At 41.5% G+C, this 18847-nt stretch overlaps 1 protein-coding gene across 1 annotated transcript in view; it reads right to left on the minus strand.

Moving 5' to 3' along the window:
• Positions 1-16773, minus strand: part of RSRC1 (arginine and serine rich coiled-coil 1) — a 405819-nt gene extending 389046 nt beyond the window's left edge. Inside the window, exons 1-4 of the mRNA XM_027875787.1 lie at positions 16513-16773; positions 16364-16477; positions 4218-4420; positions 3339-3464 (exon numbers count right to left, since the gene is read on the minus strand). Of these exons, the coding sequence (XP_027731588.1) occupies positions 3339-3464; positions 4218-4420; positions 16364-16477; positions 16513-16773 (704 nt within the window). The remainder of the gene's footprint in view (positions 1-3338; positions 3465-4217; positions 4421-16363; positions 16478-16512) is intronic.
• Between the last annotated feature and the right edge of the window lie 2074 nt (positions 16774-18847).

Genomic DNA, 18847 nt, shown 5'->3' on the forward strand with positions numbered 1-18847 from the left:
CTTTAGTCATTTGCTTAACACCCCACTTCCCCGAAAGGCTAACACTGTAAGTCACAGGAAGTAGTTGTACAAGGAGAGGCCTGACTCATCTCCATGAGACACTGAAATGTAAGGAAGGCATGGCTTATTAGCCTCTACCCTCTGGAGTAAAACTGTGTAGCTACACCACATGAGACTAACTTGTACTGCAGCTGAAAGAAACCCAACCCTCCTGAGGCTTTGTTCAGTTGCAGACTGGCACAAGGGCAGGCGAGGAGAGGGACGAGTGGGGAGACACCAGTGAACTGTGTACCCAGTGTACCAGGCTCTGCTTGAGGCCTCCTTTCATGGACGCCCCATGAACACCTTGGTCAAAGTGCACATACCCCTTAAAGAGAAACAAGAGAATTGTGTGCAGATAGGCACAGTCATGAAGAAAGGCTTCGGGACACCAACTGGTGTGGGTGGGAAGCTGGGACACAGCAGATGGGCAGGGGGAACTACTGAGCGAGGGCGAGAGAACATGTGCCCAGAACGGCCTGCAGCCCTGGATGAGGGTCAGTCAGGGTGAAGGTAGATGAGTGAATTTTTGCCAAGGCTTCGTTGTGGTGAGGGGTCCAAGCCCTCCTTCTTGCTCTCCCAACTCCACTTCTGGTTCTCTGGGCTTTGGCCTGGAAACCTCTCCTTCACCCCACTTACTCTGCAGCTCCCTTTACGTGCTATCTTTCCCTGTAGGGGTAAGATCCTTGAGGACAGGGACACCAGTGCTTAGCACAGTGCCTGGTACCTAGTAAGTGCTTAATAAATGCTTGCTGAATGATTTATGCCAGGTAAAAAAGGTTGGTTTAACATAAGGGAAATCCATAAATATAATAAGTCATTTTAATAATACCAAACATAACAACCATTATGATTATACCAATAGATTCTGAAAAAACCTTCTGACAAAATAAAACACTTATTTCTGTTAAAAAACACTAGAAAGTACGAGAATAAATAAGTCTTTCTTTAGCATGAATAAATAATATCTATGCACAACCAAGAGTAAACATTTTATATAACAGAGAAAGTTAGAAGCCAAAAAGATCAGGGGTAAAGCAAGGATGCCCAGTATCACTGCTACTGTTTAACTTAGTCCTAGAAATGCTAGTTATTGTTATAAGATAAGAAAGAGAAATTGAGGGAATATTCTTAGGCACAGGGAAAAAAAAATCATCACTTTTTTGTAAATGATATACTTTATTTAGAAAACCCTAAAAAGTCAGCCAAAAAACTAATAGAGAAAATAAATTCATCAAAATTTCAGGACATATAATAAATCCACATAAAGCATTAGCATCCTGTGTATTACCAACAAAATCCAGCAGGAAGAGCTAAAAAGAGAAAAGCCATTCAAAATAATCACAGAAGGTTTAATACATATAGCAGTGAATCTACCAAGATACACCCAGGAACTACATGACTCCAATCATAAAGCACACTACAGAAATAAAGATAAATCTAAAAAAATTAAAGAAATAAAAACTGCTTATGGGAAGGCCAAGCCAATATAATAACTTATTCAGGGACATTCCAATCAAACCACTACAAGATGTTATCACAGAACTAGAAAAATATAATAATGAAATTCATACAGAGGCACAAAAGATCAAGAATCTCGAGAAATAATGAAAAAAGAGAGATCTGAATTATAGCAATGATGGTTAAAATTATTAGATACTGGACAAAAAACAGAGAGGTTGATCAGCAGAATGTATTAGGAAAACATACAGAAGTAAATGAACACAATAACACAGTGTCCAATTAACCCTAAGACTGCAGTTACTGGGGAGGACTCACTATTTGACAAAACTGCTGGGAAAGCTGGAATGAAGCCTGGCAGAAATCTGGCACAGAGCACTATCTCTCACTGTACACCAAGATACTCCAAATGGATACGTGACTTAGACATAAAAGGTGACATTACAAGCAAATCAGAGACACAAAGAAGAAACTACTTTTCAGTTCTATGGACTAAACAAGCAAAAAAAGAGGATCACAAGACAAAATAGACAATCCGATTACATAAAATTTAAAAGATCTTGCACAAACAAATCTAATGCAGTCAAAGTTATAAAGGAAACAGGTAACGGGGGAGGGGGAGAAGAAGAAGTCTTTATAGCAATCTTCTCTGATAAAGGCCTCATATCTAAGATATATAAGGAACTGCTTCAGCTATAAGACTGAGAGCCATTCTCCAAAAGATAAATGGTCAAAGAATAGATCAGGTAGTTTTCAAAGGAAGAAATCCAAGCTATCAAAAATTATATGAAAAAAATGTTCCGAATCACTAATAATTAGAGAAATATGAATTAAAACAACTCTAAGGCTTCACTTATCCATTTGATGGACAAAGATGACAAGAAAGAAAAATGACATGTTGGAAAGGCTGTGGGAAAACAGGTACAGTGATTCACTATTAGTGGAGCTATGAATTGGTCCAGTCATGCAGGAAAGCGATAATGGCACTATGCCCAAAAAGATATTAAATTGTGTATACCCTCTGACCCAGCTACATCACTATTAATCCTATACCCCAAAGAGATCCAAGAAAGAAGAAAAGGACTTAGATGTACTAAAATTTTTATAGTAGCTCTTTTCATAGTAGCCAAAACTTGGAAACTAAGAGCAAATGAGTAAATAAATGTATGTAGGTAAATAAGTGTATGAAATGGAATATTATTTTGCCATAAGAAATAATGAAATGGGGGCAGTTAGGTGACACAGTGGATAGAGCACTGGCCCTGGAGTCAGCAGGATCTGGGTTCAAATCTGGCCTCAGACACTTGACACTTACTAGCTGTGTGACCCTGGGCAAGTCACTTAACCCCTATTGCCTCACTACAAAAAAAACTAAGAAATGGACAACTTCAAAGGAAACCAGGAAGACCTCTGATATAGAGGGAAGTGAGCAGAACTGGGAGTATAATTAACAAGATGACAACATTGCAGAAAAAAGCAACTTTGAAAGATAATAATAAACCATGAGTCCAGAAGTCTAAAGATCAAATAACCTGCCTCCTCCCAAAGACGTGATGGACTAAAAATGCAGAATAAGACACAGTTTTATACGTGGCCAATGCGAGAATTTGTTTTACTGGACTAGTGCACACTTGTTATGAATTTCCTTTTTCTTTTTTTTTAATTGTTCAATGGGGGAAGGGAGGTAGATTAAGATTCTAAACCACCGGAACTGAGTGGATTTATAGAAGGTGAAGAGGGAGGCAGTTCAAGGGCAGAACTGAACACACAAAAAAATAACACTGCCCTATAGATGAAAATAGTGCAACTTGATGTTTGAGGGGAAAAAAAGAATCTACCTTCTTGTTCTACTTTTTGACCTTGATCTCTGAGATCTATAGGATTTTCCTCGGCCCCTCGATCTACTCCGACTTCGTTTTCTTCTAGATCCATAAGAAGAGCTACTACTGGAACGGTGCCTGCGTCTGAAACAATTTTACATTGATTATGCTTTAATGGGAATTGGCTGATGATGTTGTTTCTATTGATACGAATAATATAATTTTACAGACTTGAAATATCACCAATTTTTGTCTAATTTGTCCCCTTTCCTTCCAGACCATGGATTCTTTATAAAGTCTTCTCTGAATCATCCACTCTCACCTCCCCACCCAAAAATATACTCTCCCTTCAACTTCTATAGCATCTTTCACATTTCTTACTGAACTTCCAGTACTCTAATTTCAAGTTGTAAATATTCCCTATCCATAGTACCAGAAGACAAACTCCCTGATGGTGGTCACTATCATATTCGAATTTCTTTTTAACTCTCCAGAGCACCTGAAATATTGCCTTGCACACATTAGGTAGTACTTAGTGTTTATTTAACTAAGTAATTAAGTATTAAGCACAGGGAAAGTATTCCACCCCCCCTTTAAACAAATAAGAAACAAAACAAAGTATTTCTCTTCAAATACCATTTCTAGTCACAAAATAGTAACAACCAGAAAATATTCCCAATTCCAGAGTAGTACACAGTCTTTCTAATAATGTTAGCTATTCTGAAATATTCCTAGTTTGCAGTACTTAAATGCATCATTTAAGTGTAATAAGAGCTTTTCATGCTTATGATTTCTAAGACAAAGGTCTGAATTTTTCAACTAGCAAAATAAATAGTCCCAAAACACAAGGTGATGGAATTCATAAACTCTACATTGAATTTCTTTTCCTTTGCTCACCTTCTATCATAAGAATGTGAGCGGGGCTGCAGATCTCTAGACCAAGACCTTGATTTGGATCTTGATTTCCTCCCTGTTCTCTTGTGGCTGAAGGTTCTGCTCTCTGAAGAACTGCTTGAAGAGGACCGTCTCCGATGTTTTTTTTTCCTCTTACTTCTACTCTCTTCTTCAGTATCTGAAGAACGACGTCCCATTTTTATAAGCTGAAGGTAAAATAAAATTATAATTATTTCTAATAGAGAAGTGTACTGTATATGTATAAGTACATACATGCACACACACATACATTATTCTTACAGGTGCCAGATGGAGAAATTCCAGAAGAGTATTTTGTGAAATTAAAGTCTTATTTTAAAAAGGCTGTAAATGTGCCAGCGTCCTTGATGTGACATGAGAAATAGCTAAGTTATGTTTTTTTGGCATTTCAAAGAAATTGCTTTTAGAATTGATGGCTGATTTAAATTTTCCCCCAAATCTTCAAATGCCTTACAAGAAAGCTAATGCCAGTAAAGGACACTATGGAAGTTTTCTTTTATATCTTAAGCTACATTTATCATCAGAAAGCATGACATATGTTTGGAAGACTTTCTACCTAGTCTTTCAATTTCATATTTTCTGAAAACAAAAGATCTTCAAAACAAAGGCTTGAAGCTAAAAATATTTCAAGTCTTTTCTTCAAAAAATTAAAATTTTAAAATCATTAAATTAACTCACTCCCTGTGAGGGAAAAGAAAATATTCAAGAATGTTCTCTTCGTGACCTCCACCAAGTCCTTTCAGCACTACAAGCTTCAATGTCTTCATGTATAAAATGAAGGGTTGGGTTCTATGGTCCCGAAGTCCCCTTCCAGGTCTAAGTTCTATGATCATTTGAGAAACGTATGTGCATCCAGACTAAGACCAGGGAAAAGAAACATTACAGCCCCAATCCATATGCAATACTGATGTTTATTTACACACAAGCTTACATGGATGCCACATTTTAAGAACACTAATAGGACATAAGCTCCTTGAAATAGAAACCTGTTTCATTACTGTCTCTGTGTCCCTAGTAATCGGGACAGTGCCAGGTACAAAGTCGGTGCTTCCTAAAGTTTTATAGATGAATATCATTAGGGGGAGAACACATGGAGGAGACAAGCAGGATAGGGAACGACCTCAAAATTATGCAACATGAGTTCTTCAGCTTGCAGAAAAGAAAGCTTATGGGGGAGCAAAGTAATAGGTGTCTTCAACTATTTAAAGAGTTGTCACATGGAAGTAGGATTAGACTTTCTCTGCTCAGGCCCAGAGGTCGGAAGCAGTAATACTAACAATAGCACACTTTGCAAAGCCCTCTGATCCTCACAACCACTGGGGAGGTTGGTTTAAGGATGAAGAAATCAAGGCTGAGAGCTAAATGACTTACCAAGGTCACACAACTAATGTCTAATCTAAAAGCTAATGTCACAGATAACGTCTGAACTCAGTATCTGAGGCAAGATGTGACCCCAAATTGTCCTGACTCCAAGTCCAGTACTCTTTGCAGAGGTAAACTTAAGTTTGATGAAAGGTCAATTCCCTTAACAATTAGTGCTATCCAGAAGTGGAATAGACTGCCTACTGGGACAAGGGGTCCACCCATACTAAATGTTTCCAGGCAAAGGACAGCTAATCACTTGTTGAGTATGTTTTTTTTGGGGGGGGGGGAGTGTTTCTTCAGATTTATGTTGCACTAAGAGATCACTGAGGTCTCCGGAGATTCTATAGATCCCATATCTCCGTGATATACATGAATACAAACACACACACATGTAAATATACAAACATGCATGTATATATACACATACAAAACACAGAGGAAGCATAGAATAGTGGACAGAGAGCTGTCCTCAGAATCAGAAAGACCTACATCACAACACAGCTATGTGATCTTCCATCAAAGGCACCACCAACCTTCCCAGAGAGAGGAAGAAAAGGGAAGGGAGGGAAGTGCAGGAGAGAGGACAAGAGGCTGACGACTTATATGTAAGATACCCAGAAATATACCTGGGGAAGGCACGCTACCAAGGAAATGTATTATCAGAAAATAAGGGGGGCTGGTCATGTGGCAATACTGAGGGAAAACAGGACAGCCTGAGGGACAACAGGTCCAGTGGTATTCACGAAATACAAAAAAAGGCCTAGAGGAAGGCCTCCAATATAATGACTGAACCTGTTCTAAGGATCCTTGGACAAAAATGAAAAAGAATAGCGTAAGACGATTAGGTATAAATAGAGATGTACCTATGGAGTGAATACTGACTGACATCAATAACATAGCAAAGCCAATATAACAAAGCCAATGAAGTAATGGTCAATTATTACAAAGGGTAAAAATTGTACTTACTCACATATTTGCTAATCTCACAAAACATGCAAATCCAAGCTGGATACTGGGATGGTTCACACTGTACTGACATGAAAACTGTCAACTGGGCTCTCGCTATCTCCTGCTCTAGACAAACAGATCAGGTCCAGAGGATACGCCACAGCAAAGAAGTGGAGGAGAAATATCAAGTGATCCATGTCTAATTTTGTATCCTATCAATGATGAGAGTAAAGAGAAAGGGGGGCATAAAAAGTTCATCATTTTAATTTTAAAGGGCATTAATCTGTCATGACAGATGAACTGTAATTTATCTCAAGAAAAAAAATCATAAAAGAGACTGGACCATAAAGGAAACTGAGCCAAAAATAGTCTGAAAACAAATGTCAAAGAATTATAAAAATGTATCGCTTAGCCAGAAAAAGTAAGACTGATCTGTGAATAATCTCAACAAGAGAAAGCAAAAGCCACTATGTATCTTTGTTACAGTTAACTTGGTTTTAATTTTTTTTCTGAATAAATATTCTAACAGTGAATCAATGGTGGAAATAAGACTAGATTCAAAAGCTACCTTCTCTAACTGAAAGATAAAATCAGAGAATGTTAAAACTTGAAAGAACCTTAGATCATTTCAGCTAAGCCTCTCATTTTACATGATGAAACTGAAGGCAAATGAGGAAAAACTGACTTACCTCAGACCACAAAGCAACTAATGGCAGAGCCAGGACTTGGACCCAGGTCTTCTGACTCAAGTCCAATGCTCACAGAAGCATCATTAGGCAGAAAACCAGGAAATCTGGGTTCTAGTCTCAGCTTTGTTCTATGGTCTTGGGCAAGTAACTCCCACCTCTGTGGGACTCAGTTTGTTCACCTGTTAAAAGGAGGGGACTGGACAAGTTAACATTCAAGGTTCCTTCCAATTCTAACATTTTATGATTCTAAAAATTCAACAGCTTTTAATTCTCTGCTTAGATGCAATACAAAGTGCTAGCTGTGGAATGGAGCATATAATCTAATAAAGGGTTGGTCATTCACATAACTAAGGAGAATTCAAGTTCAAATGGGGCAAGCGCCTGGCAGAGATCAAACCAAAAGAGATGAGAAGTTGAGGAGGGAAGGCACGCTGACAAAGTTTCATGAAACAGGTAGCACCAGAGCTGTCTTAAAGAGGCAAAGACTTAGAAGACGTTATTCCAGGACGTGGCCTGTGCCAGTGAAAAGGCAGGAAAAAGACAGACAGGATTAAAATAAGGAACAACCTGTATTCAAACTTTACTGGGAAACAGTGTACAGAAGGGAACAAAGTAAAATAAACTTGGAAAAATTAAATTCTTTGAATGCCTACAAGTATTACACTATGCAACTACTTTTATAACTCCCACTTGCTCATCACCTCAGATGTCCTTATGCCTACACGCAATATTGTTAATGCATAACTTATTTGTTCATTATTTATACTTCTACATGTTATTTCCTTTACTTCTATCCATGTAACTGTGACCTGCCTTAAATACAAATACCTAGAGAGCACGGACTAAAGGTATCTAACTTCATCGATAAAGGATTGGGCTTCACCATCTCCAGAAACTCATCATTCTACAAGATATCAGCTCGGAAACTCACACCTCCTCAGCACCCACCTCCTGCCCCCCTCGGACTGGGACTGGAGAGCTCCTCCCAGATACTCCACGATTTAAGAATGGTACCCACAGAATCCTCATCATTTCCCACCTGGCTACTTTCTTGGACTTAACTCCGGAAACACATCATTCTACAAAATGAAATCAATTTGGAAACCCGACCCGTCCTCAGACCATTTCCCTCCTCCCTATTCCCACTCCCCAGGATTTCATCACATTATTTTTATGTGTTGGCTCCCCCACTGGGCTGAGAGCTCCTCAAGGGCGGGGGCTGCTTCTGCCTTCCTTTGGATCCCCAGTGCTTAGCATGGTGCTGTCTGACTTTTGATTTGGAGGGTTCCATGCCTTAAGAGACAAAATAAAAGCTCTCTGATTGGATAACGAATTGATCACAGGTTCCTCAAGAGTCCCATATACTATCTTCTTGTCAATTCAAATTGACCACCTACAAAGAGAACCACCAGTGCAGATAACTTAACCATAAGATGACTGCAGCTGTCAATCTTTAGCACTGGAAACCTAGGGTCTCTAGCATAGTTCTTCATAGGCCAACCTCACCCAGTTCCTCATACAAGAAAACAAGGAAAATATTGACTACTGATAACTATTTTAGAACTTTCAGATACTACTCCCTCAAAAAAAAAATCACAACAGACACTCTCCCTATGTTACCTGGTAAAGATATGGAGCCAAAGTGGGACCATCCATGAAGAGAGACCGAAAGGCTTCATGGCTAATGTCAATTTTATTGCATTTTTGTGTCAGGCTTTTGGTCCTTTTCCGGTTTTTAAGACCTTTCTGGAGGCTGACAGCTGTCCTCAGTCAACGAAGACAAGTGTTCCCAAGTAGCACAGTTGTTTATACTTTCTTCAACTCATCATGTATAAAACTGAAATCATCTCCTATGATAAACCTACCCTTCCCATCTTCTTTATTTCTTTTCCCCATTTTCCCGGTATCTCAAGCGCTTTGACAAACTCGCCTTTAGTCCATGTCTAATCAGTTACTATATCCTGTCATTTCTATCTCCCACTACAACTACCTTCAGCTTCTCATCTCTAAATCACAGAGGCCTCAGGTCTGGCCCACACCTGAAAAAGAATCCTGCTACAACATATACTAGTGGTCATCAAGGTCTGTTTGAAAGGCCTTCAGGAAGAAGGACTCCATGACTCTACCCTTTGTAGCTAAACTCTTCAAAAAGGTCATCCACAATAGGTACCATCTACAATAGGTAGCTGTTCTCTTCTCAGCCCTCATTCTCCTCGACCACTTTGCAGTCTTCAACACTGTTAATCACTCTCTCCTCCTTGATCCTCTCTTCTCTCTTTCAGGACACCGCTCTCTCCTGGTTCTCCTCCTACCTCTCTGACTGCTCCTTCTCTGTCTTCTTTGCTACAGCCTCTTCCAGATCATACCCTCTAAGCTTAGGTGTCCCTCAGGTCCTCGGTCCTTCTCTCTCCTCCCTCTGTACTACTTTCACTTAGTGATCTCCTCAGCTCCCATGGATTTAATCACCATCTCTTCGCTGATGATTCCAAAATCTATTCATCCTTCCTCAAACTCTCTGCTGACCTCCAACCCCATATCTCTAACTGCCTTTGTCCACTAGACCTAAAACTCAACATATCCAAAATGGAACTCATTATCTTTCCCCCTGAGCCTTCCTCCCATAACCCTCCGTATTACTGTAGAAGGCAATACCATCCTTTCAGTTCCTCAGGATCACAACCTAAGAGTCATCCTGGATTGTCATTATCTCTCACCATCCCCCCATATCCAAGCTGTAGCCAAGTTCTGTCCATTTCACCTTCGTAATCTCTCTCACATACCAATCTCCCTTCTTTCCTCTGACACTGCCCCTTGTACAGGCCCTCATCACCTCACACCTGGATCATTCCAATAGCCTGCTGGTGGGTCTGCCTGCTTTAAGTCTGTCCCCACTCTAATTCATGTTCCATTCATCTACTAAAGTTAATTTCCTAAGACACAGGTCTGATCATGAAACCTCTCTACTCAAATACACTACAGTGACTCCCTATTGCCTCCAGCATCAAATACAAAGTGCTCTGCTTGGCATTCAAAGCCCCTCATAACCTGGTCCCCTCCTGCCTTTGCAATCTTCTTATACCTCACTCCCCAACAAATACTCTTCAATCCAGGGACAACTGGCCTCCTAGCTGTTCCACAAACAATATGTTCATTTTCTCTGGCTGCTCCTATGCCTGGAATGTTCTTCCACCTCATCTCTACTTATTAGCTTCCCTGGCTTCCTTCAAGTCCCAACTAAAATCCCAACTTCTACAAGAAATCTCCCCCAATCGCTAATTCTGGTGTCCTCCCTCTGTTAATTATTTCCTGTTTATCCTGTACATAGCTTGCTTTGCATATATTTGCTTGCATGTTGTCTCATCTGTTAGATTGTAAGCTCTGTGAAGGCAGGGACTGACTTTTGCCTCTTTTTATGTCCCCAGCACTTAGAACAGTGCCTGCAATGTAAGTAAGTAAGTAGGCACTTAATCAATGCTGGCTGCTTGATTACTGACTAGATGGTGTTCAAAGAAATCCATCCCACTTCAGAAGTTGTTCATAAGACAGGTCCTAAACTGGTCTCCGTGGCTTTTAGTTTTGTCCTCTGGGACCAAACAGAACAAGTTCCCATCCTTCCTCCACAGGACAGTCCTTTAAATACTAGAAAACAGTCTATGACATCTCTTATCCTCCCCCAAGTCTTTTCTTTCTCAAACTAATTCCCTTCAGTTACTTCAAATGACTTTCATCTGGCATACTCTTCAGATGTCCAGTCATCCTGGTCACCCTCCTCTTCTAGATACGCTCCTTCCAAATGTGCTACCCAGAACTACCCAACATCCTCTAGATATAGTCTGGAATAAGGTCTTGGGTAGCAATTATTTCATTCTACAGATTCATGAGTCCCACGTCCATTAAAATCCCCAGATCTTTCTAAGCCAGTGTTGTAACTCATTGAATTTATCCCTAATAAGCTTCATCTTAGGAGATGGGGCCTAGTGTTTCATCTACCAAGATCTTTCAGAATCTTTGCTCTGTCATCTCAGCATAGGCTCTCCATCTCAGCTTCTTGTCATGTGCATTTTTGATAAGCATGCCCTCTGAGCCTTCATCAAACTAAAGTCTATTTTGATAGTATCTTAACAGGTCTTCCCAGACGATGACCCATCTGTGTCCTTGCCCCTCCATGACTAATGGGATCCACTGCCTAGCAAATACAGTAAAAAGTCCTGACTGGCATTTAAGGCTCTCCACCATCTGGCCCCAAAGTACCCTTCTTCTCATATTCTGTCTTTCAGCTAAATTAGATTCTTCTCCAATCCCCTTTCCTTATCATACTTTCCCTACCGACACCCATCCCCATGCCTGGCAGTCTCCCTGAAGCATGAAGACCTAACTTAGATATCACCTTCTCTTCATGATACAATATATCCCTGACTGTTCCTGGGCAAAAGCAATCATTTTCTCTTTACATTTCTCCTAACACTTGGCCTAGCTCTCTCCTTTTCACTTATCTCATTAGCTCCTCCATTACACTTATTTGTGTACTTGTCTTCTCCCTATTTGATGGCAGAAGTAGGACTAGTGTCACACCTATGTTCCTATCTCCAGAGCCCAGCACTAGGCCCTCCACACAGCAAGCACTTAAATGTCTGTTGAGTTTGTTGCATGTGTCACAGGCTTTTCAACTTGGTAGTTACTAAACTGAAGCCAGATATTCCATAAATAAAATAGTATAAAACTATTCCAGAATGGTTTTTCACATAATATAGGTACTCAAATATAATTTTTCAGTCTTTGTGTAACATAACCATCTTGTCCTATCACTAATTAATATAATGTGCTTCTTGTAAGATTAGACTTTGATTCTGTCATTTCATGTCTGAGTCACAGGCTCCTGTATATGATGAAGATAGTACTATACTACTAACCTCACAGGATTATTATGAGAATCCAACGTACATAAAGCTGTTTATAAATTAAAAAACTGTGGTACTGGAGAAAACATTTGAGAGTCCCTTGGAGAGCAAGAAGTTCAAATCAGTCGACATTTAAAGAAATTAATTCAGGTTATTCACTGGAAGGTCAAATACTGAAGCTAAGGTTTAAATACTTGGCCACATAATGAGAAGATGGGACTCACTGGAAAAGACTGAAGGCAAAAGGAAATGGGGATAGCAGAGGATGATGAGATAGATAGATAGTATCATGGATACAACAAATATGAACTTGGGCAGATTTAAGAGATAGTAGAGGATAGAAGGGCCTGTTGCGCTATGGTCCATGGGATCACAAAGAGTCAGACATGACTGAACAACAAAAACCACAGAGTCACCTACTGGTCAGCTTCTATCATTTATAAAATCTGCAGTTAGAAAGGCCCTCCTAGAGCTCCTCACTCATCTATATGACACTACCACTAATCAAACAGTTGAAGCCTTCAAAACCTAATTGTGACCAAAGAAGAATGGCTGTAACATGAGAAATGGTGAAAGTGATGATTTCAAGGAATCCTGGGAAAACATGTATGAATTGATACAGAGTGCAGTAAGCAGAGTTGGGAGAACCATTTATACAATGACCAGAACACAGTAAACACAAACAACCCCCAAAGACTTCAGAACTCTAATCAACACAATGCTCAACCAGGATTCCAGATCACCCATAATGAAACCTGCTACTCACCTCCTGACAGAGAAGTCATATGCTCATGGTCAAAACAAGACAGGCACATTTTTCAACACTGTCAATGAGAGGATTTGTTTCACTCAACTATGCAATACAAGGGTTGGGCCTTATTTTTTCAATGATGGGAGAAAAGTTTTTTGTTCATTAAAAAACTTTTTTTTAATACCTGAACTCTAGGCTTGTCAGGAACGTATCATCACTAATGATTCTAACACTGAAATAAGATACTATCAATCAATCAGCAAGTGTTTATGAAGCTCCTTCAGTGAGCCAGGCCCTGTGCTAGGCACCTGTAGCCCTACAAAGAATAATCCCTACTCGCATGGTGCTTACACTCTGATAATAAAAAGTAGATATGTACGATGCACTTTTCAATTCAAAGTTCAAAGAACTTAGCAAAGATAACCTTCTTGTGTCCCCTGCTCAAGGCCAATGATCACAGCAACTGCAGAAGTCAAGAAAGCCTGCCTATTCAAGTGTCTCCTGGCAGAACCCTCCCAAAAGGGCATGGCACGATGGACAGACTGCTGGATTCGGAGGGGACAAGGTCGAATTCCACCTCGGACACTTGCTAACAGTGTGACCAAGGGCAAGGCACTTCACTACTCACAGCCTCCATCTGATGCGCAGTCCAGTTCTACATTTACAGTCTTGGAAAACCAAGGAGAGAATGTCAGCTTTGGCGGCATTAAGACAGGCTCTGTGTCCAGAACAAACAAGGTGCTATTTTCAGCTCTGGTCAAACTACATAAGAAGTACTGTGTCCAGTTCTGAGTTCCAGGTGGCTGTTGACAAGCTGGGGCAAATGAAGGCCCAAACTTGCAAACAGGAAGATCTGAGTTCCAATTCTGCCTCTGAAACTTATTAGCTGTGTGACCACAGGCAAATCATTTCACTTCTTGACTGTTTCACTGTTTCCTCTTCTGAAGGATTTGGATGAATTGGATAAGACTGCTAAATTGCTTCAAGTTCCAAATGGGCTTAGTATGGTAGCTGGAACTCACTAAGGGCTTAACCAATACTCTCTCTAAATCAGAGAATCTTAACCACTTGGAGTCATGAACTCTTTTGAAAGTTGAGCAAAACCTATGGACCCCTTCTCAAATTTTCTCAAATTCTCAAAATTATTTTTTTTTTAATTTATAACTAACTAATTGTTGTTATTCAGTTGTTCAGTCACGTACAACTCTTCACGATCCCATTTGGGATTTTCTTGGCAAAGATACTGGAGTTGTTTGCTATTTCCTTCTCCAACTCATTTTACAGATGAGGAAACTGAGGCAAACAGGATTAAGTGACTTGCCCAGAATCACACAGCTAGTAAGTGTCTGGGGCCATATTTGAACTTAGGTCTTCCTGACTCCAGGCCAAGCGCTCTATCCACTGTGCCACCCAGCTACCCATAATTTATAATTAAAGGAAATGCTAAATTTTCAACTAGCGGTTAGTGAAAACAAAGAAATCATTTTTTTTTTCCCATCCAAGTTCACCATCCCCCTGAAAACTATCCATGGATCCTTGGAGGAATCCAGGTTAAGAAACCCAATCTACACTGATGCTCTTATGATCTACCACCTCTCATGGTAATTAGTGGATTTGTACTGGAAATCTGGAAGGCAAGTGGAGGAGACAGATGGACCGGGGAAACAGCAAAAGGGGCCTCAGGGTCAGTGATCACAGCCCTGGAATTCCCTCCCTCTCCCTCATCCAGTTGCTGGGGACAATACCTGGGAAATGTACTATAGAAAGGTAGGGGGTGGAGAGAAGTAAGTAGGAGAGACGTGTTGGAGTGACTATCTCTACATACTATATCTACACTTTATACATACACACAGTTACAGATATATATAATACTCTCAAACATATACTCATACATATACACACTCACATGCTCACATATATATATATATGCCCACACTCATACATAAGTATATGTGCATGCATATGTGTATGTACATGAGTATAGAAGTATGCCTGCATACCTCTATTCACACTCAAATATTCTCACTCACTGTTCTATACACCTACACCAAATATATACTCAAACACATTCAGTCTCATACATATAACTCTCTCACGAATACATACATACACACACTCAAAACACATACACCCAGACACACATTCAAACATATACACACACATATGTACATATGTACACTCATACATCCACATACTTTCATGGCAGCTAGGGGGCTCAGCGGGCCCACTGGGCTTAGCGTCAGGAAGACCTAAATTAAAATCCTACCTCAGATACTTAATAGCTGTGTGGCCCTGGGCAAGTCACTTAATATCTGAATGCCTCAGTTTCCTTATCTATAAAATGAGGATGATAATAGCTCCCACCTATATAAGGATGAAAAATTTGTAAAGTGCTTAGTACAGTGCCTCGCACATAGTATGTACTTAATAAATGCTTGTTTCCTTCCTATATGCATACGTATACTCATAATACACCTAATATACTCATTCATGTCCACTCATACATATACTCACATATGCATACACACATACTTTTACAAACATGCACAACCCCCACTCATAATGCACAATACAAATACTTTCATATATATACACAAATGTACATTCATACATAAACTTACTTATACACATACACTCTCAATCACATACACTTCTACACCACCATCAAGCACATGCACATTCCTGCTCATACACACACATATTTGTACACATATATATACAAATACACACTCAAATATATACATTCATACATACCCACGCACACACACATGCAAACAAACACACATATACATACTTATCTACACATACTTGTGCACACACTGGTACACAAACCTGCTCACACACATAAACACACCCTCATACACATACACTGTCAAACACATACACACAAGCACACACATACCCCCAAATACTCTTGCATATACTCACATATATAACATATGGACACTCATACATATACAACCTCAACACACACTTACACACACATACTAGTGCACACACCTACTCACATATATAAACACACCCTCACACACATACACCCTCAAACATTCCTGCATATGCTCATATATATAACATATATGTACACTCATACATACACATCCTCGTGTATATATACCCTCAAACACAGGGTATGTACACACTCAATACACACTCATACATATACACACTCACACTCGCCTGCCAGGTCAGGGTCTCCCTCCGCCCCCGCCCCGCCCCCGGCCCCGGGTCGGAGGCGCGCATGCGCAGAGCGTCCCGCTTCCTCCTCCCCCTTCTCCCGGACGCCCGGTGTCCACACTACCGGGGGGCGGCCGGAGGGGTGAAGGGGGAGGGGGGAATCTCCTCAGCGCCCCCTCCCCCCTTCCCTTCCCCCTCCTCTCTTCCTCAGCGCGGCCCGCCAGGCCTCGGCGCCCAGCTGCCCTCAGGCCTCCTCCGCTGGCCGGGCCCGGATATGGGGCTCACCTGGCTCTGGGGCCCAGGGCCACCTCCTGGGCCGAGAATGCGGCCCCCCGTAGCCGGAGCCGCAGCGTAGACGCGCCTCCTCCCACGCCGCCGTCGCCGCGGCCTCGAGCCCACCTCAGTTCAAGCTCAGCGCCTTCCGGGGCCGTCGCCAGGCGGAGGCAGCCGAGATGCCGAGCACATCGATGCAGGCGGGCGGGCGGGGAGACGGAGTGCCGATGGCGCGGATCGACCCGCCGGGCCCTTCTCCTGTTCCCCCGCCCCTCCCGGCTCCCGGAGCCCGAAGTTAGACGGCGGAGCTGCTGGGTGCGGCTCGCGGGTGGGCTGGGTCTTTCGTAATAAAGGTCTGCTGGGGCTGGGTCTAGGTCCCTATCCAAAATGGACAGGCCTTGGGGGAGTGGTGTTGGGGTCATCTCTCGGAAACCGCACCCCCAGGGTTTGGGGGCAGCGGGGAGAAGCTCCCCCCCCCCCGTGACCCACCCTGGCCGGCGCCCCGCTGCTTGATTACGTGAGGGTGTTTGCAGAGGGGCCCCTGAGACCTCTCTCCCGAAGAAGCAGGTGTCCAAGCTTTATCGATTTGGGGGCGGGGGTCCCCTGGGATGTTGCGGGGTGGACAAGGGTGCCGTCGGCAGGATTCCCAGAGCTAGAAAGATGCTTGGAGATTTTATATGTGTGTGGATTTTTTTCTCTCTTTTACGCCAAAAGCAATTAAAGTAGACTGGGCATTTTCTGAAAATGATACTGCACTGGTTCTTTCCCACCCCTACCTTCATTATCACCCCCAGTCTTGCGTGGAAGTTCATTTTATCCCCCCCCCCCCCCCTTTTTTTTTAATGGTTCTGCGGAAAGCGAAGCCTTCGGGTTCTGGAACTAAGGGATCTCGAAGGTTGGATCTGGGTGGTCGGGCTGGTCCCGAATTGTCCCATACCTGAGCTACAATTACTTTCGGATATTCGAGGCAGTATCCAGCTTCCTTAGCCAACAAGTCCAGCAAAGTGAATGTTCCACGTCTGCCCCCTCCTCCACCTTCTCGCCTCCCCCCCCCATAAGTGGCATTTGTTATTAAGCGTCTTGTTTGACACTTATTTAAAGTACTTCCTGGAGTAGGAAGGAACCTTTGAAATGCTGTAAATCTGCAAACTTGTGCTTTAATTAAAAAAAAAAAACAACTTTAAAACTCACTTTGAGAAAGCAGAAAGCCCTGCACCACCTTACCTTCCCAGGCGGCGTGTGTGTGGGGGGGGGGGGGGGGAGGGGGAGGGGTGGGAAGAGAGTATGTATTGGAACTGCGAGGAAGCAGCATTATTAGAATTATGCAAAGTTGAGTGTTTGCAGAGCGATTTAAATGTTTAAGTTGTTCAAATAAGCTGTAGCTCCAGGGACTCTGTGGTGCAGACACTGCGGATCCTTCCTATTAGTACCAGCAGCCGCCACGCGCCAGCATCTCACAGGCTTTAATTTAGCCGAGTGAAGGATAAAGTTCTTTGTTTTTCATCCTCTTGTGAATAACCGAGCCTTTAGTTTGTTCCACCACTTACTTTTAAAAGAGTCCGTTCTGTTGCAAGTTCACGACCCTAAACTGAAGTTCGGACCGAAATTATTAACCAAAAATAAAAATAAAAAAGAGCGTGAAGAAGTTAGATTAGCTGACTGTTGTCCTGTCCCACCCAAGGCTTCCTAACCCTGCCAGTGACAACGGATACTGCTGGGGCGTCTTGACTATTTAAATGGCGGCCACATTTGGATAGTTCAGAGCTTCACATTTATTTAATTGGCTGCATTCTTGACCTTTCTCATAAGTAATCTGAAAATTGAATAAAAGAGGCCAAAGTTATAAGTCCGTTGTGCTCTAAGTGCTAAAATACATTAGGAATAAAAACGCTCCCCTGGCAGTTTGCGACCTAATTTTTAAACCCCACTTGTAACACAAACCTCAGTAAATTTTGGTGTGCAATGGGGTTATTAAATTTTAACATAAACAAATGTTTCATATAATTTATTAAGAAAAGTTATATCCATGGAAAGCTAGGACGAGCAGACAGACCCACTTCTAATCTAAATACAATGATAAAATACATTTCGAAAATGGAAAGTTGTTTTTGCTAGAGATCAGATTATAGAAATTATGTCATTTGTGGAATCTTGTTAAAACTATCCCCAAGATGGGATGTAATCAAACCCTTGGAGGCTCTAATATCCTGTTCAGAAATATAATGTATTTAATCTGCAAAAGGAAGGCAGAAAGTATTATCAAAAACAAGCAGCGACTCCCTCTTACCTCAGGTCACCCGAGGAGGCTTTTGATGTGAGGAATGTATCTAGAAGCGACAATGGTTTCTCTCCCCAATTCCTTTTCTTTTTCGCACGTTTGTGACATTGCTCTTGGAGGAACTTTTCTAGTTCTTATCTAGCTGAATTTTCAGGCGATATGGTGGTTCAATGCTTTAATATCTCTGTCCTGTCTTGTAGGAGGCTTCACATTGAACC

This window comes from Vombatus ursinus, unplaced genomic scaffold (genome assembly GCF_900497805.2).
Source record: "Vombatus ursinus unplaced genomic scaffold, bare-nosed wombat genome assembly UNPS02014810.1, whole genome shotgun sequence".
Taxonomy (NCBI): Eukaryota; Metazoa; Chordata; class Mammalia; order Diprotodontia; family Vombatidae; genus Vombatus; species Vombatus ursinus.